Here is a 21,878-nt window from a genome sequence, read left to right on the forward strand (position 1 = left end):
GGTGGGATATAGGGCAATGAGCGTTGAGCAGTGTGCGATGAGCAATGAGCAATGAGCAGTGAGCAGCCCCTCCCTAAACAAAGTGAAGCGCAGGACGGGGTCCGGTGGATGGGAGGCAAGGAAACGCGGGGGGTTGCCACGTGCGCTACCGCCGCCGCCGCAGGCAGCACCCCTGCGGCGGCGGCAGCGGCAGCAAGCCGTGGACCCAAACGCCGTGCCGCCGCCGCCGCAGGCAGCACCCCTGCGACGGCGGCGGCAGCAAGCCGTGGACCGAAACCCCGTGCCGCCGAGTCCCGTGGCTGTGGCCGTGGGCTTCTGGCAGGAAACTACGGCCGCAGCTCGGCAGCACGGGGGCGTCGCAGCGTGCCGCCGCCGCCGCCGCGCTGCCCCCCGGGCACGGCGGCGGCGGCAGCAAGCTTGGGCCCAAACGCCGTGCCGCCGAGTCCCGTGGCTGCGACCGTAGACCGTGGGCCGGAAACTGCGGCCGCAACTCGGCGGCACGTGGTTCTGGTCAAATCGCCAAGCGTGCAGCAGCGCCGAACCACGCTTCCCGGCCTCGGCGCATGCCTTCAGGGGCCCCCTATCGCTGGGCACACCCCTCCAACACCGAACATGCGCCCGGGGGGGAGGGCGGCCCGGGCTGCCCAGGCCAAAGTGGGCCGCCCTCGAGCAAGAGGCGGCCGGGCTGTGTGCTGAATGAATGAATGCGCAGGAGTTTGACTGCTACAACGGGAAGAGCTTCAAAGAAGGCCTTTCTTGGCCGCGGCCTAAACACAACGGCACTAGGGATTCCCGTGTGATCCCTCAACACAGTACTAATCCAGCCCAATCCAGCTTAACTTCGGAGTTCTGATGGGATCCGGTGTGTTCTGGATGGTATGACCGTTGCAGGGAGGCGACAGCCCTGTCGTTTGCTTCTGCCAGCTTGCTCATGGCATAGCAATCGGCAAAGTTCAGGTCAGACTCGGCCTCCACCTGGGCTGACGTCACCTCCAGCATCCAGGTGGCGGGGTTGTAGCTGCAGGCGAGGCAGGCAGGGCTTGATGCTAGGTTGGTGTGGCCGCATCTCGAGCCCTTGTGATCGCAGCTACGGGCAGCTGTCATGGAGCATGCCACCCCCCAGCAGGAGCAGCACACCCGCTGCATCCCAATAGCGCAGAGTGCAGCACACGAACGCCATGCAAGCAGTGTAGCTGCCGCACCCTGCTGTGATGGGGGTCACCGCCTTGAACTGCTGGAGGTAGGAGACCAGGTTGGAGGCCCCTGTACCCAGTTCCCCAGCAAAGATGGTGCTGCCGCCGCGCTTCAGCAGCAGCAGCTCATCAAAAGCCTACAGGCGCAGCAGCAGGCAGGCTCGGCGGGCATGGGCCATCAATTGATGGGCTGGGAGGCGCTGTCAGTGACGACGAAGCAGGGAGGCCAGGAGGCACCCGTCACGGGGGCACCCTGCCGCCAGCTGGCACGACGCCCCACCTTGAAGACGTCCCAGGAGGGCTGGTGGATGGTGCACACCACGCAGCGGCCAGTGCTGGTGATGCGCCGCACGGCGCGCATGATAATGGCGGCGGCGCGGGCATCCAGCCCCGAGGTGGGCTCGCTGCGCCAGGGCAGGGCAGGGAGCAGGCTGGTCAGCCTGTGGTTGAGGGACTCAGGAAGGGTCTGGCAGGCAGACACAGAACCAGCAGTGCAGCACACCGGCCGAGAGAACTGCAGCACAGCATCTGCGCTCACTCCATGAAAACAATGCTCGGGTTGGCCACAAGCTCCACTGCAATCGTGAGGCGCTGCACGCAAAAGGGTTGATTGCAGGCAGGGCGTGCACTCTTGGCGCGTGAGCACGGGCGCAGGTGCCACCAAAGGGGGCAGCGACTTGCGAAGCAGATTGGCAGCAGCTGAAGTGCGGCAGCAGCATAGCAGCCCCGCAGCACCGCCCAGGAAAACGGAATGCCTCCCTACCTTGCGCTTTTCCACGCTCAGCCCATTCACTCCGGGCAGCCCCACAATGGCATCCCGCTGGCGGCCAAGCTCCACCACGTCCATCATCTGAGCAGAAGAGGCAGTGAGGGAGACAGGAACGCGTAGCCTGTGCGCAGCATCAAATTGCCGCCCATAGGCAGCATTGCTGTTGGGAGCTCCATAAACTCCCTGAAAGCAATCTTCGCAGGCACAGGACAAGAACTCTCCGCTGCATGTGTAGCGCCCAGCTTCAGGCATTCCTGCACGACTAGGCTGCAGCCGACACCGGCTCATACCCACAAACCACACCAATCCCCACCTCTTCCACAAATGCCTCGGCGGCGGTGGTTGGCACGCTTTTTGGAAGGCGCAGGCGTGCGGAGAACATGAGGGCCTCTCGCACTGTGGCCTCTGCCACATGAATATCAAACTGCTCGGCATACCTGCAGGATCAACAAAGTGGAGGGTGATGCACTGATGCACTGTTGCCAGCATCTAGCATGGAGGCCACGCCTCAGGCAGATGCACGTGGCAGATGCAGCCAGGCAGCTGTGGCGCACAGCTGCTCCCACCCCATCACACGGTTGAAGGTGGCAGGCTGCTGCGGGAAGCCGTTCACGCGGATGTCGCCAGTGATCTTGCCACCCGTCTTCCGCAGGCTGCAGAGAAAAGGATGGGGCCGCGGTTACGGCGGCGGAGGAGGCGGCTGAGGAGCTGGATCATGCGCTCCGCCACGGGCGATCTGTGAGCGGCGGCGGCGCAGGCGGGCCGGCTGGCGGCGGCTCGAGACGGGCTCCCAGAAGGGGGTTTCAGGAAAATAGATGCCTCTTACGACACTTTAAAATTATGACTTGAAAATAGGGAGGGGTGTAGGTGTGTGTAATGCGGCCAGCGGTACTGCGAGAAGTACAGGGGGTGGCAGTACACACCAGGAGGGGCTGCGGGATGAGGCAGCAGTGCCTCGCGTCCGCAGCAGCATGGCAGCAGGCTGGAGTTGGCAGCAACAGCAGAGGAGGGCAGCAGCAGCGGAGGTGGCGGCAGCAGAAGAGGTGGCGGCAGCGGCGGCGGCAGCGGCGGCGGCAGCGGCGGCGGCGGCGGCGAAAGAGGGCAAGAGCAGCGATCGCAGCAGGCAAACAAAGTCGCTGACCCGAGGCAGTCCATCAACGTAGACTTCCCCGCGCCGCTAGAGCCCATCAGCGCGGTCAGCACGCCGGGCCGGAAGCTGCCGCTGATGCCCCTGAGCAGGAGCAGGCGGCCGGCGTGCGGGTCGCTCGAATCGTCGTCGGCCCCGATGGACTCATAGCCCTGCAGCCAGCATTGCGGTTGGCTGAGCACATGTCGGGGGAACTCAAGCCGTGCTTCCAGCGCCCCAGGGCGTACCGAGGGCAGCGGAACCGAATACTTGAGGTCTTGAAATGTCATGCGCACGGGGGTGAAGGGCAGCGCAGACTTCCCGCCGCCGCCAGAGGGCGCCACGCCGCCCTCCTCGGCGTCGCCGGCAGCAGCAATGGCATGCTCTGCGGCATCCTTCTCTACTTCCTTCCCGCCTGTTGCTGAGCTGGCATCTGCACGGCACGCGCAGAAGGCAGGAGCATGGTGCAGGTCGGGAAGATGAGCGGGCACCTTTGCTCATGCAGGGTAGCATCCCCTGCCTGCTGTGCTCTGGCATGGCATACCTTCAAAAATCCTGTGCCTACCTTCGTTGGCCCTGTTGAATGCCACCTGCTTGCGGCCACCAGTGGTGAGGAAGGAGGAGACTGTCATGAAGAGGGAGGTGTTGAGCAGGGTGGAGCCGATGCCCCAGACGATCAGGCCCAGCCACACCCAGTGGTATCCAAGAAAATAGCCTCGCTGCTCCAGGAAGAGCTGCCCCTGGGTGAGGCCCGAGTCGCCCCGCGCGGGGGTGTCCCAGTTCTCGCACTCCAGCTCGTTGACCGCCAGAGCTTGCAAAAAGTAGGCGACCGGGTTGGCGTACCCTGCAGTGGCGAAGCGGCGGCGGTGTCCACGTTGTTCTAGAAAGTCAGCAGCGTGCCGGGCCGGAATCACTGCGTGCATGCAGGGGTTCCCTCAAGGCTGCCAGCCTTACGCGGCTTGCTGTCGCACACTCACACACGCCCTTCCAGGGACCATTCAGATCGTCAAAATTCACAATGAAGCCAGAAGAGATTGTGAAGATCAGGATGCACAGGTTCTACAGTTAGAAGGAGCGCAGGCGGCATGGGACAGCCTGCCCACGGCTGGCTGGCTTGGGCAGGCGCCAGGTGGCGAGCGCCGTGCACGGTTGCATGCATGCCAGGCTTCCTGTTGAGAGAAGCAGGATCTCAGCTACCCTGGCTGCTGCCCACCTGCAGCGCCGCCGCCACGGTGATCGTCTTGGCAAAGACGGCGAGCAGGAAGAAGAGGGAGAGGCCACAGACGCCCGCCACAAACATGATGCCCCAGAACACCAGCAGGCGCACAGAGACGACAAAGCCGACCTGGGCAGGGGGGCGAACCAGGGGAGCGGGGAGGGGGATGATGGTGGTGCTGCACGAGTGCGCATGTGCGCTGTGAGGCATAGCAGTGCATGATTCATCGCGCCAAGCGAAATGCCGCTCACCATGAAGTAAATCATCGCCGTCCAGATGGTGGCTTCCGTGGCGATGAGCGGCATCTGCAGCAGGATCTCGGGCAGCGCAAAGCACCTGCGGGCGCGGGTGGCGGCAATGGCGGGTGCCCGTTAAGCTCTCTTCAAACAGCAGTGCAGGGGGGGCATCTGGAGGGGGGGTGCACCGCCAAGACAGAAGCAAGAGACCCGGCGGCTGCCGGCCCACCATGCGGGGTGGAAGTGTGCGTCGCGGTGCTTGTAGTAGGTGGGTAGGCGCTCGATGAGCAGGCCGGGGGCGGCAAAGGAAACCATGAACTGGGTCATGATGGAGAAGAAGGAGACGCTCAAGTACATCTGCAGGGGCAGGAGGAGGACAGACGAGCATGGGGGGTCAGACATATGCAGGCTCGAGCTCAGCGTGGCTGAGGCGCAGAGGAGCGGCGTGCCAAGCTCGCCCTGCCATCTGGCACCTGCGATCGACCACTGCCAGTGCAAGCGCCAACTGACGCAGTGAGCCGCTACGGCACCAGGAGCGCACTCATGTCGGCAATGCCAGGCGATGCATGGCACGCTCGCCTGGGCATCTGCCAGTGTGTCGCGGCCCTGCTGCAAGAACAGAGTGCCGACGGCGACCCCCATGATGATGCACTGCCCTCTGCGGGACCACAGGGGAACGGTTGGGGGCAGAGGATGGGATTCTCAGAGTGGCAGGTAGCAGCAAGGTGGAAGGCGGGACACCCTGCAAGGTTCCTGACAGGCAAGGGGAACTTGGCACCCATGGCTGGCACGCAGCCTAACATGCGGATCGCGATGAATGCTCTGTTGCGCATGAACAGCTTGGTCTGGCGGCCGAGGCAGGCTTTGAACAGCGTCCACTGGTCCTGTCCGTACCTGCGGCAGCGGGGGGGTTGAGCAGGAGCACATGGGGGCAGGGAACGGCATGCCACTGTTGCCATGGCGCATGCTGGCGGCTGGACAGGAGGGCATCAACAGATGCCGACAGCTTGCCAGGTGGCTGGGCCGCCAGCGCCCTCTCCTCCGCCCTCCCTGCTCACGTGTGCACCGCCAGCTCGCCGTGCCCTTGCACCTCCTCCTCCGGCGACAGCTTCAGCTCTTCAGCAAAGGCTTGGCCGGTCTCGGTGGCCCGGTAAGCGTCTGCCAGCTCAGCATCCGACACATACTTGTACTCGCCCTTCCCAGCCCAGTACATCTGCAGCAAAGTGCCAAACACATGGTTCAGTGAGCAGGGGGCAGGAGGATGTGATGGGAGGGGCGACAGCACGCTGGACAGGCAGCAAGGCAGCCTTGGGACTGGCAGCAGGCAGCTGCAGGCAGGAGGGCAACCCACCCGCTGCTCGCCGCCGGTGGTGACCTCCTGCAGGAAGTCTGCTGCGCCTTTGTCATCGGGGCATTTGAAGCTCTGGGACTCAAAGAAGGGCAGGATGAGCTCCCGAGGGCCGTGGAACACCAGAATACCGCCAGACAGAAGCTGCAGGGAGCAGGGAAGAGGTGGTTGGGCAGGGAGCGTGGGGGCGCTGGGTTCAGGATGCCAGGACGGCTGGCAGGGAGAAGCTAGCAGTGTGGCGGGCAGGGCACTGGCAGTACGTGGAAAGTCACTGCTGGCAGGAGGTGAGAGTTGCCATCAGCAGGCGCCTGAGGAGCGCACTGTGGGCAGTGCGTGAATTTAAGTTGCTGAGCTGGCGCTGAGCGCTGCCAGCTCACCATGACGTCGTCGAAGCAGCCGTAGGTCTCGGGGGTGGGCTGGAGAAGAGATACAAGGATCGTGCTCTGCAGGGCAGTTGGCAGGCAAGCAGCACGCCAGCTGGTGCCTGCTGGGTGCACACCCGATGGCTTGACAAGCGCCGATGCCACGCCAGCAGCAGCTGGTGCTGCCCTTGTCGACGCAGGGCAGCCCATGGGGTGCGCACCCTGACAATGTGGCACAAGGCACGCAGGCGGTTGCAGATCTCGAAGGTGGTTGCCGAGTCGAGGCCGGTGGAGATCTGCGGGAGCGGCACGGCAGCGCAGGGCGCATCAGAGCGGCATGCGTGGATGGCGGGATCAGGCTGTGAGCAGCGAGCACGCAGGCGACGGTGCATGCATGCAATGCATGCATGTAATGCCTCTGCCACCTCAGCATCATGGGTGCCAGCGCCACATCAGCAGCCTTACCTCGTCAGCAAACAGAACTTTGGAAGGCCCCACAAGCATCTCGCCAGACGTCACACGCTTGCGCTGCCCCCCCGATATGCCGCGGATCATGGAGTTGCCCTGCAGCAAGGCAGGCGGCACGCGCCATCAGCCAGTTTGCCCTGGCCGCCAGCCGATCTGCGGCTTGATTCCATGCCTGGCCCGGCCAGGCCACGCCCAGCAACTTGCCAGGTGGAGCCCTGCCCTGAGCCCTGCCCACGCACCACCAGAGTGTTGGCGCATCCCTCCAGGCCAAGCGCCTTGACGGCAATGTCGGCAGCCAGGCGGTAGCCTTGGCCCATGGCTCGCATGTAGGTGTCGACAGCAGGGTCTGGGATGATGCCTAGCTCCTGCTCCTTCTCCTCCAGCAGCTTCTCGGCGGCTGCACACACAGCGGCAGCCAGACATGGACAGAGAGGGCAGATGCAGGGTATGAGGGAGCGAGCTGAGCACGGCGCAGGCCCGGGCGCAGCAGCAGCGTCAGGCAGGCAGTCTGGCAGGTAGCAGGGCACGTCTGCTGCCGCTCACGGACGCGGGTGCGTGAGGACTGACACAGCGCGGCAAAGCGCAGGGTCTCCGTGACCGTCAGCTCCCCAAAGTGGATGTCGTTCTGGTTGATGTAGGCCGCAGACCTCTCCACCACAAACTCCCCAAAGGACAGCCCGTTGTAGGTCAGCTCGTCGGCCACAACCTGCTTTGGCATGGCACCAGCAGGAACGGCGGCTTGGTTTTAGGGACCACAACGTGCCCGCCTCCAGCACCCAGCCATGCACCCCTCCAGCCACAGATGTTCCAGCCCCACCTTGCGCCCCTTGTCCCGCTTCAGCTGCCCTGAGAGGGCTTTCATAAGGGAGGTCTTGCCGCTGCCAGGCGGGCCCAGCAGCAGCGTGAGGCGCCCTGGCTTCAGCACAGAGGAGATGCCGTCCAGCACACGTACCTCCCGCATGCCGCGGGTGGGGATGCCGCTGAGGGCGTGCCGCAGCTGCTGCAGGCAGGAACAGAGGGGAGCGAGCCACTGGGCAGGTGGTGCCTGAGAGGGCAGCATCCAGACTGGTTTCGGTGGCCCCCATTGGCAGCCCAGTCAAGCTGAACAGGCACTGCGGCGCCTCGCCTGTGCCGCCTCCACCAGCAGCCCCTTGGCTGACCGCGTGGGGTGCTTGACCGCCGCCATGCCAACCACCGACAGGTTGCGGAAGCGGATCTGGACGTCTTGCATGGGCACGCCGGCTTGGTCAAAGCGCTGGCGCACCCGAATCATCAGGCTCATCACCTGGTCCTCCTCCTCCTTGGCCTGCCTGCTGATCTCAAGCACCAGAGCCTCCCGCATCGACTTGCGGCGTACGAGGCGCCGCCAGGACGCGGCCCCATCCGGCCCAAAGGGCCCCTCCGTCACTACGGAGGGCTTGGGCTTGGCATTCCTGGTCAGGGCCGCCTCCTGCGCGGCGCGACGGCAGGCAGGGTGGGTTTGGCCCTTCCCAGCTACCACCGCCGGCTGGCGGCGGCAGGTTGCATGAATGTGCCCCCCTTGGCGTCTCTTTGTCAATTCCCTCTCGCACTTTCCCACGCACCTGCAGGTCGTGCAGCTCCTCGTTCCGGTGCTCCTGCAAAGTGGTGGACGCCCCTCGGAATGGGTCGCTGGCCACCGTGAGGTCCCCAGCGATGGGAGTATACAGCCCATTCATCCTCTAGAGTGTTCACTGATTTCTCAAGAAATCACGCACTCTTCTCGAGAAACTACACTTAACCCATCCAGCAACCAGGGTTGGTCAGGGACAGGTGTTCAGGTTGCAAGAAGCATGTTAGGCCATGAGAGGCCAATTGGTATGGGGGCACCTCGGGTGGCTACTGCACTTCGCGCCGCTGGCGAGGTGGCGGCATGGCGGGCAGCTTCCTAAAGTTAAATCTTCATGTGAGACATTCAGTACCCGCCGCGCCTCAGCGACTCGTCCCTGCTAATGCTGATCAGCACAGATGCACGGTGTTCGCATGCTCTCGTAAGCCACTGGCCCAGCGGTACGAGCTGCCGCCAGCGCCGCCCCCGCCGGACCCCGGGAGCATGGATGAGTGCCGGTGGGTGATACCAACAGGCACGAGTTCGAACCCCAGCCGGAACACTGGCTGGGACTTTGCCTCACGGCACCGTCGTGGCGGCATGTGGGCGGCGGACGGCTGCCCGGCAGATCGGCATGGCGCTTGCAAGACGGAGCCTCCCCGGGATGCCATCGGCGGCCAGATTCTCCTCGCTCTGGACAGCCGGCAAGGGTTAGCGGGTCCGGCCCCAGCACATTAATGTGCCCAATCCCTGTAAAACACACACACACACACGCAGCTGCCCCCAGCTGCTATTGCCGGCCGAAGTAGGTGCGCAGCTTGCCGCAGGCCGTGTTGAGCTTCTCGTCAGTCTTGCAAAACACAAAGCGGACCAGGGTGCGCGGCGTGGCGGCCCTGCAGGCAGGGCGGGGCAGCGGTAAACAAACAACAAAGAAAGGCCAGCTTGCCCCCTCCGCCCCGCTGCACGGCCCGTCGTGCCAGGTAGCCGGCCTCTAGCCATCTGTATGAACCCCTCGTTAGATACAGCCTGCCCTACCCCTTCACCTGTCGGCGTAGAAGGCGCTGACAGGGATGAGGGTGACCCCTGCCTCAACCGTGAGCCGGTGGCAGAACTGCACATCGTCCTCGCTGCTACCGGCCGGCAGCAGCCCCGCAAAGTCTGCCACCAGGAAGTACGTCCCCTGCATGACACGCAAGGGGGCGCACATGGGATTGCAGCTGGACTGGGCACCATGCAGCAGCCTTTCCCACCAGCAAGCGCATGCATTTCGCTGCTTCCTGGCTGGCGGGTAAGGCGGGCATGGGTCCAGGCAGCCCAGCTGCAAACAGTGCAGGCACTCGCCTGGGCGGGCAGCACTGCGAACCCAATTTCTGCCAGCTGGCCCTCCAGCAGCTGCCGCTTCTTGCTCAGTGCCGCCCCCAGCCCGCAACAGAAAGCTTCCTCCTGTTCCAGCCCATATGCCACCGCCCGCTGCGCAACAGTCAGCACCAACGCGGGCAGGCGTAAACATTGGACCAGGGGAGGCAGGCAACACCTCAAACTGCGGCCCACTTGGTCATGGTTGCTGGCCCTGGTGTATGTGACCCAAAGTGGCTGTGGTGCTGGGGCACGCGCAGGCCATGGAGCCTCCTAGTGCAGGGGGCACCCAGCGCTTGGCCGGCCACAATGGGAGCCCACCTGTAGTGCTGATGGCACGGTGAAGATCAGGAACTGGTGCGCTTTGGTCACTGCTGCCAGTAAATCGTGCGGGCCTGACAGCCATCCCACCTGCGCACACCCAGGCAGAGCGTGGCCCAAGAGGGGCGTCAGTCTCAGCGGTGCTTGCGAGTGGTGTGGGTGATTGCCTGGCGCCCGGCATGCCAGCACGTGCGCCTGCTCCTCACGGTAGGTGGGAGGCCCCCACCTTCCAAGCAGTGAAGCTGAAGGTCTTGCCGGCGGAGCCTACCCGCAAGCAGCGTTCCCGCATGCCTGGCAGGCTCTGCAGGCTGGTATGGCGGGTGCCGGGGAACACCAAGTGCTCATACACCTGCAGCCAATACGTTTCCATCCATGCTGGCACTAGATGCCAGGGACGGCGTGTCGGGCAGGCAAGCAGGCCAGGGAGAGAGAAAAACAGCAAGCGCAGACAGAGGGCGGAACAGCCCCTCCCACAACCACATACCTCATCCAGCAGGCACAGGCAGTCGTGCTTCTGGCACAGGTCGGCAATCAGCTGCAGCTCCTCTGCCCCAAACACCTGCACATGTGCATCAGCACGAGTGAGCCGGTGCAAGCCTGCTGCGGCCCCTACTAACAACGCATCTCCCGCCAACCAACCTTGCCGGTAGGGTTGTGCGGAGTGTTGAGCACTAGCAGCTTGGTCTGGGGACTGAACGCTGCCTCCAGCTCCGCTGCATCTATGCTCCAGGCGGGCGGATACAGCTGCACGATCCTGCAGGCCAGGCGCACCCGAGCAGCGGCTGTTCACCCCGCTGCTTGCTTTGCCAGGGTGTTGCTACTCGGCTGCTACTCTGAATCTAGCAACTGCGTCAGGTCGATGTGCCTACCGCGGTATTGCTCCCGCCCGTCGCGCCATGGGCACATAAGAATCGTACAGGGGCTCGAAGAAGATCACCTGCAGGGCCGGGCAGCAACACACACAAACATGCAGCGCTCGGGGATTAGGGACGGTGGCCCAGGCGGTGGGCAAGAGCTGCTGCTCTCCCTCCACCCCGCTGCCCATCCCAGCCCAGCCCTAGACCAGCACTGGCAGCCCCCAGGGGCGAAGACGCACCTCATCCCCAGCATCCAGCAACCCCAGGAAGGCCGCCGCCAGCGCCTCGGTGGCGCCCACTGTCACCAGCGTCTCCGCCTGCCAGTCAACCGGGATGCCCGCGTGGCGCGCGCTGTGCGCCGCCACTGCCTGCCGCAGCTCGGGCAGGCCCATGAGCGGCGGGTACTGGTTGGAGTGTTCGTACAGGGAGCTGCGCAGCAGGGACCACAACAGGGGCCCCGGAGCCGGCCATCAGCCACATCATCTGCTCCCGGCGCGTGAAGAAGGCGGCACAGGGGATGGAGCGCCAGGACGCAGCGCAGAGGCAGGACCACGCCATCCTGCTTTGGAAGGCCACGGCACCCCGGGGGCCCCTGGCTTGCCTGCTGACCACTTTCTTCATCGACTCCGGCCCTTCCAGCTCATTATCGGGGAAGCCCTGCCCCAGGTTGGTGGACTGGTGCTTGGCCGCCAGCAGGCTCATCTGCTCGAAGATAGTGGTTGGCAGCGAGGAGAAGGTGGAGTTGAAGCGGCGAGCTGCGGAGGGGCCGTCGCCGCCCGCGGCCGCCGCCGCCATCTTTGCCTGCCTGCTTGCTGCAGCCCTGGGATGGGGTAGAGCGCGATGCAGAGAACAAGAAAGTGTTTGGATGAGCTGTCTGATCTGGATTGGCTCTGGGGTGCTTCTCGAATGGCCGAGCTGCGCTGGCAGGCGGGTGGCGGCAGCGGCGGTGGCCATGCCGCCCCCGTCCTTTGCCGGCCGCAATATCTCACGGATCACCGTGCAAGTCGCAGGCCGGCCTCGCCTGATTGATTGCTGCTAGCAGAGGAAGGCTGCCGTTCTGCCGTTCCGTTCGCCTCGCACAGCCTGCTGCGGCTACAGGACGACCTGGTTGAAGAGCGATCCTCTTGATGTATCGCCGGATGCAGCCCTATCAGGCGATGATGGGATGGACACCGCCGCCATGTGGCGTGCCAGCGAAGCGCTCTCCACCGCCGCCCGCCCGCCGCACCCGTCTCTGAACTGGCCACCTGTCGGGGTTACAAGCGAGGCGAGGCAGGCAGCGCACGTTCGATCCGACCGGCACACGGTGCCCTCAGAGCGAGATACGGGCCGAATGGGATCAGTCTCTTTATAAAAACTGCGCCGTGGCACGGCGCGCGGATGCGGCAGCGCCGCCCCCTTTCAGCAGGCCCGCACCGCAGGCTGCCCCCTCACAGCTGGTACCACTTCTTGGCGGCCTGCATCTCCGCCAGCTTGCGCGCCATGGACGCAAAGTCCTCTGCGTCGCCCTGCATCGCCGCCGTGCGCTCGTCCAACGCCGCCAGCCGCTCTCCGCGCTCCGCCAGCATGCGCTGGTTCTGCTCCATGACGCCCCTCACGTCCCCCGCCTTGGCGCCAGCCGCGCTGCACGCGGGGAGGTGGCAAGCGAGGGGCAGGGGGTGAGCGTAGCATCCGAAGGCGGCGTGTGGAGAGGGAGACAGGGCAGGGTACGAGAGGGAAGGAGACGGGAGGGTATGAGAGGGAAGGCAGTGCGAGGGGGAGGGTGCGGGCCCAGGCGTGCCTGCTGCTGGCGCCCGGCCGGCCGTAGGCCCGCTTGATCTCAGAGGCGCTGCGGGAGTAGGACGCCGTGCCGGGCTTGTCCTTGCCGGCCCCGGTCCAGCCGCCGCCGCCGCCGCCGCCCGGGCTGCGCGCGCTGCTGCTGCCGCCGCCGGCCACGGCGGCCGCCGCCGCGTCTCGCTCGAGCAGCTCTGCCCGCTCGCTCTTGCTGCGCCCCACAGGCAGCAGGTTCTTCAGCTTGGCTGCCGCCTCCCGGGGGGACACCAAAGAGTGGGGGGCCTTGCGGGCGGGCGGCGCAGCAGACGGCGGCGGCGCCGCCGCCGCCGCCGCGCCGGCGACCACCGCCCCGCCGGCCGCGGCGGCCGCCGACGGCGCTGCGCCGCTGCTGCTGGAGGCGGCCTCGGAGGCGGCGTCGCTGCAGGCGTTGCAGCAGCGGGAGAGATACAAAAAAGATGAGGAAGAGCCCAGCGATGCCCCCCAAACCACACACCCACGCACACACTCTCCACCACCAACCTGTACCGCCAGACACTCCACAAATGCAGCACTGCTGATACAGCCACATCACAAAGCCCACCTCTCAGGCATGTACTCCAGATCATCCTCCAGGGGCTCCACCGGCGTGGCAAACAGCACGGCCAGCGGGGGCAGCGCGCGCGACGGCGCCTCGCCCGCCGCCGCCGTGCCCAGCCGCTGCAGCGCCGTCTGGCCCGCCGCGCGAGCCCGGTCCAGCTCCTGAGCACAGCCAGGGGAGGGAGGAGACAACAGGCAACCACGGGTGGAAGGCAGGCAGCAGAAGCGCAGACCACAGAGCGGCGGCAGCTGCTTCTGCTCCCTGTGGCCCATGCCCCTCAACACCTTGCCATGCCCAAACCCCGCGACGCCTTCCCATGCCCGCAGCCACCACACCTTCCCAACCCACCTGCATGGCGGTGCTGGCCAGCCCAGTCACGGTGGAGGCTGCCTGGTCAAAGAAGCGGCCAAAGCCCTTGGCTGCCGCGCCGGCGCCCACCGGCGACGCGGAGCCGCCGTCGTCGCCGCCGGCCTCCGTCGCCGTGGCAGCCGGCGCCTCCACCCGCACCGGATAGCCGCCCGCGGCGGCCGCGCCGCCGGCGCCGGCTGGCCGCCGCGCAGTCGCAGCGGCCGCCGCGGCTTGAGCCACTCGCAGGCTGTACACGGCTGCCGGCGCGGCGGGCAGGGCGCAGTCTGCGACCACCGCCAGCCGCGCCACCTCGTTTCCAGGCGCCACCAGCACCAGCTGGCCGTCCAGGGAGCAGCAGGAGGCTGCTGCGGCGGCTGGCTGGCACGCCCACCGGAATCCCAGCACTCGGCTATCCTCCAGCTGCCGCCGGCACAGCGGCGCCAGCCCGGGCAGGCTGTGCACTTGCAGGGCGTCAGAGGCATCCACGCTGGCCACCCCGGGGCCGTGGACCGACATGAAGGGGGCGGCAAAGCACAGGCCCGCCTCGAAAGAGGCCTTGCGCTCCGTGCTGCGGTCGCCCAGGCGGACGTTGTCTGTGGCAAGCGAGGGCGGGGCAGGGCAGGGCAGGGCAGGGTGGTGAGGATTGTGCTTGAGGATGCTGGGGTGGCGCGTGTGTGAGAGGAAGATAGTGTGGGGGCGAGGGCAGGGGAGGCTGGCACACGGGGCCAAGCGGCCCCGGCCAGCAATGCAGAAAGCAGGTCTAGGGTGCGGCAGCAGCTCCCACCCCACCCCGCTGCACCTGCCGGGTAAAGGCGCAGGTAGTCTGCGCAGCAGAGCAGCAGGTAGGCTGCGGGCGTGGGGTCGCCATCAATCAGGTAGGGATAGTCAACCAGGTCTGCTTGACTCAGCAGCTCGCCGCCGCCGCTGCGCGAGCCTGGCGGGGACTGCAGGCCGGCTGACAGCGTGGGGGAGCCTGGGGAGGCGGGGTCGGCGCCAGGGGCTGGGCCGGCGCCGGGGCCGTAAAAATCCTGCAGCGCGTTCACCGGGTCGAACTCGCCGCCGCTCTGGCCGCTGCCGCCGGCTGCGGAGGCCGCCGCAAAGACGCTGCCGCTGCCGGCGTCGCTGCCTGGGCTGGGCAGGTCGCCAGCCTCGCCCGCATCGCCGCCAGCGCCAGCCGCGGCAGGCGCAGGCGTCGCCGCCTGCGAGCCGCGGGAGCCGGGGCGCTGGAAGGCCTTGGGCAGCTTAAACTTAGTGGCCTTGGCCTTCTTCTCCTCCTCTGCAACACCACAGCAGCCGCAGCAGCAGCACCAGCAGCGTCAGGCGGGAGGCGGGGGTGCGGCCGGCGGCGTGGGCGGCGGGCAGGAGAGGCGCTCGCCTGACGCTGCTGCCGCTCTTGCTCCACCGCTCGTCCCACACCAACCACACCCACCTACTGCCTGCACCGCCGCTGCCAGGTGGCTGTCCAGCTCATCATCGTCGTCGCTGGGCAACTCATGAACCTCCACCGAGCTCTCGCGCTCAGCACCCTCTGCGGGCGAAGAGAGGGAAAGTGTGTGTTGCGTGCGTGGTTGGGCAGGACAGGGAGCGGGGGCAGGGCAGGAGCTGGGGCAAGGCATGCGCCCGCTTCCCGCCCCTCATCCCTCCGCCAAACCTCATAAACAACCCCTGCATGCCTGCCAGCTCCTCACCAGGTTCTCCAGAGTCGGCCCGCGACCAGCTGCGGTGGCTGTCTGCCCCCGTGGAGCGCCGGGAGGTGGCGTGCGGCAGCGGGGAGGTGGAGGTGGGGCGCTCGGACAGGCTGCACGCGCGGTAGGGCGGAGGCAGAGGCAGCACACAGTGAGGAGGCATGGAGAGGAGGGAGGAGGCACAGGAGGCTGGGCAGCCACGGCAAGGGAGTGGCAGCAGCCGCGCGTGTTGACCGCCCATGCTCCAGCCTTGCCCCTCCTGCGGCCGCACCCCCGCACGCCCGCATGCACCACCACGACCACCACACACACACACACCTCAGGCGAGACACCCGGCCGGCGACTGCCGGATCATCCTCCTTCAGGCTGCTCACGCGGGCCGCCGCCGGCGTGCCGCCCGCGGCGCCGCCGCTGGCGTTGTTGGTGGCCCAGTGCAGCACCAGCTGGCCGTGCAGGAGCGGCAGGGGGATGCCAGAGGGGTCCAGCAGCGCCATGGCCAGCGGGCGGGAGGCGTTCTTGGGTCGCATGGGGCGCCCGATGGGCTCCCCGCGGTCCAGACCCACCATGCACGCGCTGCTGTCCGCACCAGCCAGGAACAGCACCACCCTGCAGCGAGATAATACAGCGGCGGCAGCGGCGGCGGAAGCAGCGGCGCTAGTAAGCTTCTCTGCTCTGCAGGGAGGACCGTGCCACCTGGGCTAGCCTCGCCATGGCTAGAACAAGCACACGCACGCCAGGACAGCGGGGCGGATGCCTGCGCAGCCTGCAACACAGGCAAAGTCGCCTGCAGCGCAGCCCACCGCTCCACGCCCGGGTCTTCCTTGGTGGGGCCCGGGATCACGTGGCTTCCAAAGACCAACTGCGCCACTGGCTGGGACATGGCGCGCGTGGAGAAGAGCTGCAGACGAGGCAGGGGACGCAGGGAAAGCAGCGAACTGTCGATAGGCAGGCTGGAGGGCAGTGGCTTAGAGGGACCTTGGCTGTTGCCAGCCAGGAACCAAGAGACAAGTGCTTGAGTGCAGGTTCAAGCTCTTCTGGATGCTTTATAGGCCACCCAAGCAGCCCCTCAGGGCCCAGCGGCGTCACCTGCGCCGGCTGAAGAAGGTCCAGCAGTGACAGGTTGCCGCCCGCGTCTGTCACGGCTGCCAGCTTCAGCTTGGTAGCCAGCGCTACGGCGGTGACGTCGGCAGAGTGGGTGCTATACCGCATGATGTACTGGAAGCCACCAGCCTGCGGTACAGGCGGTACAGGCACAGCCGGGTGGAGGGGTGAGGGTGGGTGGGCGGCGGGGCTTGATGGAAGCGCTTGGGGGCAGCCGCGAGGCTGTGCATGCCCCCCAACATGGCACAACCCCCCAAAATGGCACCGGGGATGCTGCAGCTGGCGCTGCCGCCACCTCTGCCACCTCACCCCACACCGCAGCAGGCAGCAGGCAGCCGCTCGCCCACCTGGTGCCCCACGTTGCCGTAGGGCAGCAGCGTTTCGTCGATGTTCATGCGCTGCACGCTCTGCGCGCTCTCTGTGAACTGATACAGCCGCACGTCGCCGCCCTGGTGGCCCACAATCACGATCCCGGAGAAGGGGCAGACCTGGATGGGCATGGATGAGGGTGGGAGAGGGAGAGGTGGAGAGATGAGGGCGTCCCTCAGGAGGGAGATTGCGGGCAAGGCTGGTGACGACGGCAGTTCCATCGGCGGCCGCGGGCACCCAAAGCAACACACGGCAGTGCTGCTGGCTGGCAGTCAGGCCTGGCACCTGGCCACACCAAAGCCCCAGCCCACACACCTCCATTGCGGTGACAGCCCGCAGCCGCTCCTGGCCCGCTGTTGCGGGGACAGTGAGCAGCAGCTCCGGCACTTGCACCGTGGCATCCCACACCCGAACGCGGCCGTCGCGGTGGCCTGTGAAATAGAGGGCAGATGGGTGACGCTTGGCTGTGCCTGCCGCCGCGTCGCCGCCGCCGCCGCCGCCGGCTGCCATGCTGCAGGCCGGCTCGCCGCCACTAAAGGGCCAATGGTCGGGCAGGGAGTGGTGGTGGTGGCTGCCGCCGGCGCCAGCGTCCCCGGCCTGCTGCCCAGCCCGCCGGCTGCACGCCCGCACCCTATCCAGCGTGAGCGCATGCTGCGGCAGCGCCTGCCCCGCTGCCGCTGCAGTGCCCGCGGCGGCTGCGGCGGCGGACGCCGAGGCGGGCCCGCCGCCGCGCGGCGAGGGCGAGGGCGCGCCGCCGCCGCCGGCCCCGCCGCTGGCGGCGCTCAGCTTCGGGCTGCGAGGCGACACGGCGGCGGAGCCTCCCGGCTCCGCCAGCAACGCCACGCTGACGGTGGGCACAAAGGCGGAGACAGTGATGGGAGGCAGCTCCTGGATGGGGAGCGTCAGGGGGGTGGGCTGCCAGCTGGCGAGGTCATGCACCACCAGCTGCCCTCCCTCAGTCAGGATCATCAGGCCGCGCGGCCGCTCAGACCCAGACAGCGCGCCCTGCGCGGGCATCTGCGGGGACAAGACGGGCAGGCGGGCAGAGGGTGACGGCAGAGAGCGGGGCGAGCGGCGGATCAGGCACTCGTGCAGGCTGCCGCAGGGTGCCTGCTGCCAGCGCAGCCAGAAGACGAGGCATGCGCGTGCGCAGCAGGGCACTGCGCAGCCCCCGTAACAAGCTGCCCCACAGAGTGCAAGCGCCGCAGCCCGTGCAGGCAGCCGGGCCGCACCGTGCAGAGGCCCTTGATGTTGCCAAACCAGGGCACCTGCCGCCCGCCGCCGTCGCCGTCTGGCTGCGCCGTCAGCGGCAGCAGCGCCAGCATGTCTGGCTCGCTCTGCCCCTGCCCTCCAAACACCAGCAGGCAGTCTTCCGCGGCGCCCGCGCCGCCGCCGCCGGGCATGAAGCTGAGGCTGCGGACGGCGGCGGCGTGCACGCCGCGCCCCGCCACCCGCAGCGTCATCAGCAGCCGCGCATCTGGGGGCTCTATCACTTTGAACGGGTCGCCTGAAGGGCCCAGCATGCCCCGCCAAAGCGACAACACATACTAAAAAAACACATAGCCGATCGGCAGTTCAAAGTTCGTTCCAGGGCCTGGGCCTGGGTTCTGCGCAGCTGCCCAGCAGCACGCTGCACACCCCGCAAGCAACCCGTAACACCCAGCCCACAAGTAGCCCTCACCTTGCAGCGCCATGGGCGGCACGCCCCACACCAGGATGCTGCCGTCGTCGTAGCCTACGGCAAAGCAGTTGGCGCGCTCGCCCACCCAGCAGGCGCAGGTGGGCTTGGAGTGCTCGTCCTCGGCATCAATCGCGGCACACAAGATGCGCTCCGCCCTGCAGGCCCAGGCGCAGGCGCATGCCAGGCCCCGTCAGCCTCCCTGGGAACCGGTCCTCATTTCTGTCTTCCTTTCTGATGCGGGCCTCCCCTCCTTTCCAGCAGCCGTGGCCCTGTGGACCCCCCACGCTGCCAGCCTGGCAGCAGCCCGCCAAAAGCCCAGCCCGCCTGCGCTTGGCGGCACCCCAGCTTGCCTGATGTCCCAGATGAGCGCGCCCGAGTGGCGGTGCACCAGCAGCAGCAGCGGGCGGTCGCGCAAGTGCGCCACCGCCACCGCCACCACGCCGCTCTTGCCATCCACCTCCTGCCCCAGCACTGCAGGCGGGCCCGGCAGCGCGCGGGTGTGCAGGTGAGGCAGGCAGGACAGGTGCAAGTGCAGCCAAGCAGGCAGGGCGAATGCAGGGAAGCAGGCAGCAGCACATACGGGAACCGAGCGCTCGGCAGGGAGCGCGGCCGCCCGCGCCAGCCCCGCCGCACCTTGGTACGGCTGCACCGCCAGGTCTGCTGCGGGCTTGGCTCCCGCCGCGGGCCTGCCATCCTCGTCGAGCAACGCCACGACGCGCACGTTGCCGCTCTCGCAGCCCAGGAGGACGTATGGGTCGCTGCCGGGGAGCAGGGTGACGGAGTTGATGGTGTCGCCTTGCAGCCAGATGGAGGTGAGCAGGCGGCGGGAGACGGCTGAGAAGAGCTGGCAGTCGCCGTCCTGGGTGACGCGCAGCAGGGCGCCCTTGTGCGGCAGGAAGCACAGGTGCTGGGTGGGGGAGCGCGAGGCGGAGCGCAGCGTGAACTCCACGCCGGGCCGCCCAATCAGCACCACCCGGCCGTCGCTGGTGCCCACCTGCGGGGCGCGGGGCGGGCGCAGGCGGCGCATGTGTGTGTGAAAGAGGAGTGGGAGCCACCAGCAGCAACCAGGGGTAAGAGCATGGCGGAGGCGGCGCAGCAAAGGACGCCGCCGGCAGGCTGCATGCACACGAGTCGAAGCGTTGCTGCCGCCGCCGCCGCCCTACTCCTCTCCGCGGCCCCTGCCCTGCGCGTCCCATGCACCACGTGTTCTGCAGCCAGCCAGCCAGCCAGCCAGCAGCTCACCGCCAGCAGGCCCTGCGTCGGCTCATACGCCACGCTGTCTGCCGCCTCTGGGAAGCCCGTGGCGCCGCAAAAGCGGGCTTCTACCGCCGACTCGGTGAGCAGGTCGTCTGGCAGGCCCTCGCGCTGCATCGCATGCGTCACCTTGCGCACCAGGTGGCGCTGGTGCGCCGCCAAGGCCTCCTTGGCGCTCATCCCGCCAGCTGGCGCGCCTCCCTCCTACGCCTGCACGCCCGAGCCGCACGCCCCGCGCCTGCACAGCAGCAGGGAGCAGCCAGCGGCAGGAGAGGGATGATGTGGAACGGCTGGGGCCGGCGGCACGCTTGAGGCGATCAGGGACGAGGCTTCGAACCAAACGGGCGGGGGGCGGGAAAGCGTGCCGCCGTTGCGGCAAAGCGCCCCCAGGGTGGCCAGCGCACCCAGGCAGCCCGTTCCCCCACCCAAGGTGAACCGGGGATGGGGGGGCCGCCCCCCTTTTCCCCCCCAGGTGTCGCAGGGCAGCGCAGACCCCCACAAAGCGGGGGGGGGGGGCAGCAAGGCGGCAGGTACGGGGCATGGGAGCGCATCCGATGCTCGAGAATCACCTGGAAAGCATACACACGAGCTCCTTACCTCCCAGAAAAGTCAGACGGCCGAAGTCGAAAGTCAGTTAGCGCTGTGTGGCCTCTGTGGCTCTCATACGGCCGTAAATCGATTTGTACGCCTTCGCGTATATCGATCATCTGCGGGGGGCGCTGCCAGGGCCGACCCTGAGCCAATTCTGCCACCTGGCCTTGTACTGCCAGTGCACCCGCGCCAGTGCACAAGAGCCTTGTGCAAAAGCGCACGATCGAAGCAGCCTGTGGCAACCTCATCAGTTACACATCTCCAGCTCTCCTGCCCTCTGCTGTCGCGCTCGCCTGTTGTTCAGTTGTGCAGCAGCTCCTGGCCCAACGTTGGCTGCATGCAGCAGCCAAACCAGCACGTGGTACATTGGTTTGGCCACCGCTGAACCAGCGTCCCCCCTCCGTTGTTCGAGCAAGCGTCAGAGGTGGCCCCAGTGCGGCGGCCAGGCGAATAGAGGCCGCCCATGATCAACCTGAAGACGTCTTCTTCGAGCTCTATTCTGCAGAAGTGAGGCTGCTGGCCCGCTCGGTGCCCGCCGCCGTCGCTGCCGCCGCCGCCACTGCATCCGCCGACTGTTGCTGCTCCCTGGTGCAGCCCGGCTGAGCATTTCACCAGCCTCAACAGCCCCAGCGCCCAGGTGCGGGCTAGGCAGTCGAGTGGCGATGGCATGCTCGCCTCGGGCGACAAGCAGCACGCCAGGTGGGCGGGGTAGCGTCAGCGGGCATGCGCAGACGTGCTGCTGTCACCAGGCAGATTTGCCGGTTTGCTGCTTTTGGGAGGCCAGCGGCAGGGTTGTGAGCTGCACAGGAGTGGCGACTCCAGCCTTTACTTTGATGACAGTGGTACCTGCCAGAAATCACTGCACCGTGCTGCCGAATTCCCTGCGTGGGCTGTTTGCTGCTCGTCTACCAGCGTGGGCATCAGCCTAGATGTTGCCGGCGGCGGCAGCCGGCTGTCGGGCCGCACGCGCAGCGGCGGCATGCTAGCCGGCGGGGGCGGCGGCGGCGGGGCTCGGCTGCCTGCCGCGGCAGTGCTGCGGGTGGGGCTGTGGGCGGTGCTGCATGGATGCCTGGTACTGGCCACTCTCAAGTACCTGGCAGACATGCGGAAGCTGGGGCAGGACCTGTACTTCCTGTACTACCAGGTAGCTTCCATGGAGCTGCCGACCGGCCGGCCGCTGTGCTTACGTGACTTGGAGAGCTATCTCGCGCAGCCTGCTGGCCAGCCGATGCCGGCGGCTTCTGCCTGCCATCCCTCCCTCATGAGAGGATGCAGCAGCTTCCTCGCATCTGTGCCATGCTCGCCTTACTCACCAGGGCCCCTACAACCCTGATGCCGCTCGCCCCCTGGCCCTGCCGTGCGCAGCCCTTCCTGCCCATGCTGGCCATGCTGTGGTTCTGGGCGCTGGCGGTGCGTGTCTTTGAGCGGCGCCGCATCCGGTACGACGTCTGCTTCTCCCCAGACGACCAGCGCTTCCTGCTGCGCAGCGGCCAGCTGTTCCAGGCGAGCGAGCCGCCGGCCTGGGTGGCTGGCCTGGCAGGCGGGGAGGCGTGGCGCTGCCCGCTGCTCCGAGCTGGTGCCTTCATGCTGCTGTGCGGCTTGGCCTGGCTCGCCTGGCCAGCCTGCGCCGGTGCAGTCGCCTGCTGCCTCCTCACCCTGAGGCCCCGCTGCTCCTGCTGC

The 21,878-nt window shown here is 67.1% G+C and overlaps 3 protein-coding genes across 3 annotated transcripts in view; all 3 read right to left on the reverse strand.

Moving 5' to 3' along the window:
• CHLNCDRAFT_58610 (hypothetical protein) overlaps window positions 1-8,415 on the reverse strand; it is a gene marked incomplete at both ends in the record, with an annotated part of 14,252 nt that extends 5,837 nt beyond the window's left edge. Inside the window, 25 exons of the mRNA XM_005845364.1 lie at window positions 884-1,018; window positions 1,203-1,330; window positions 1,474-1,597; window positions 1,732-1,784; window positions 1,957-2,043; window positions 2,276-2,399; window positions 2,529-2,615; window positions 3,104-3,521; window positions 3,654-3,932; window positions 4,066-4,147; window positions 4,302-4,433; window positions 4,556-4,640; window positions 4,770-4,897; window positions 5,114-5,198; window positions 5,282-5,434; window positions 5,599-5,753; window positions 5,892-6,032; window positions 6,266-6,331; window positions 6,472-6,546; window positions 6,716-6,814; window positions 6,958-7,115; window positions 7,262-7,424; window positions 7,536-7,718; window positions 7,860-8,168; window positions 8,302-8,415. Of these exons, the coding sequence (XP_005845426.1) occupies window positions 884-1,018; window positions 1,203-1,330; window positions 1,474-1,597; window positions 1,732-1,784; window positions 1,957-2,043; window positions 2,276-2,399; window positions 2,529-2,615; window positions 3,104-3,521; window positions 3,654-3,932; window positions 4,066-4,147; window positions 4,302-4,433; window positions 4,556-4,640; window positions 4,770-4,897; window positions 5,114-5,198; window positions 5,282-5,434; window positions 5,599-5,753; window positions 5,892-6,032; window positions 6,266-6,331; window positions 6,472-6,546; window positions 6,716-6,814; window positions 6,958-7,115; window positions 7,262-7,424; window positions 7,536-7,718; window positions 7,860-8,168; window positions 8,302-8,415 (3,563 nt within the window). The remainder of the gene's footprint in view (window positions 1-883; window positions 1,019-1,202; window positions 1,331-1,473; window positions 1,598-1,731; window positions 1,785-1,956; window positions 2,044-2,275; window positions 2,400-2,528; window positions 2,616-3,103; window positions 3,522-3,653; window positions 3,933-4,065; window positions 4,148-4,301; window positions 4,434-4,555; window positions 4,641-4,769; window positions 4,898-5,113; window positions 5,199-5,281; window positions 5,435-5,598; window positions 5,754-5,891; window positions 6,033-6,265; window positions 6,332-6,471; window positions 6,547-6,715; window positions 6,815-6,957; window positions 7,116-7,261; window positions 7,425-7,535; window positions 7,719-7,859; window positions 8,169-8,301) is intronic.
• Window positions 8,416-9,007: 592 nt separating this feature from the next.
• On the reverse strand, window positions 9,008-11,614 carry CHLNCDRAFT_56274 (hypothetical protein; the record flags this gene model as incomplete). The annotated part of the gene is made up of 11 exons (XM_005845365.1): window positions 9,008-9,178; window positions 9,329-9,465; window positions 9,627-9,755; window positions 9,963-10,052; window positions 10,231-10,311; window positions 10,447-10,521; window positions 10,602-10,716; window positions 10,832-10,899; window positions 11,059-11,248; window positions 11,298-11,302; window positions 11,429-11,614. The coding sequence occupies 11 exons, from the start codon at window positions 11,612-11,614 to the stop codon at window positions 9,076-9,078; spliced, it is 1,179 nt and encodes a 392-aa protein (XP_005845427.1). The 3' UTR covers window positions 9,008-9,075.
• A 635-nt stretch (window positions 11,615-12,249) lies between these two features.
• On the reverse strand, window positions 12,250-19,787 carry CHLNCDRAFT_137041 (hypothetical protein; the record flags this gene model as incomplete). Its single annotated transcript, XM_005845366.1, has 17 exons — window positions 12,250-12,442; window positions 12,663-13,010; window positions 13,173-13,330; window positions 13,518-14,110; window positions 14,317-14,793; window positions 14,947-15,045; window positions 15,206-15,315; window positions 15,521-15,808; window positions 16,003-16,100; window positions 16,289-16,432; window positions 16,651-16,791; window positions 16,988-17,689; window positions 17,905-18,179; window positions 18,354-18,508; window positions 18,638-18,824; window positions 18,987-19,347; window positions 19,596-19,787. 17 exons carry the CDS (start codon window positions 19,785-19,787, stop codon window positions 12,250-12,252), a joined length of 4,521 nt encoding a protein of 1,506 aa, XP_005845428.1.
• Between the last annotated feature and the right edge of the window lie 2,091 nt (window positions 19,788-21,878).

This window comes from Chlorella variabilis (genome assembly GCF_000147415.1).
Source record: "Chlorella variabilis unplaced genomic scaffold CHLNCscaffold_18, whole genome shotgun sequence".
NCBI classification, from domain to species: domain Eukaryota; kingdom Viridiplantae; phylum Chlorophyta; class Trebouxiophyceae; order Chlorellales; family Chlorellaceae; genus Chlorella; species Chlorella variabilis.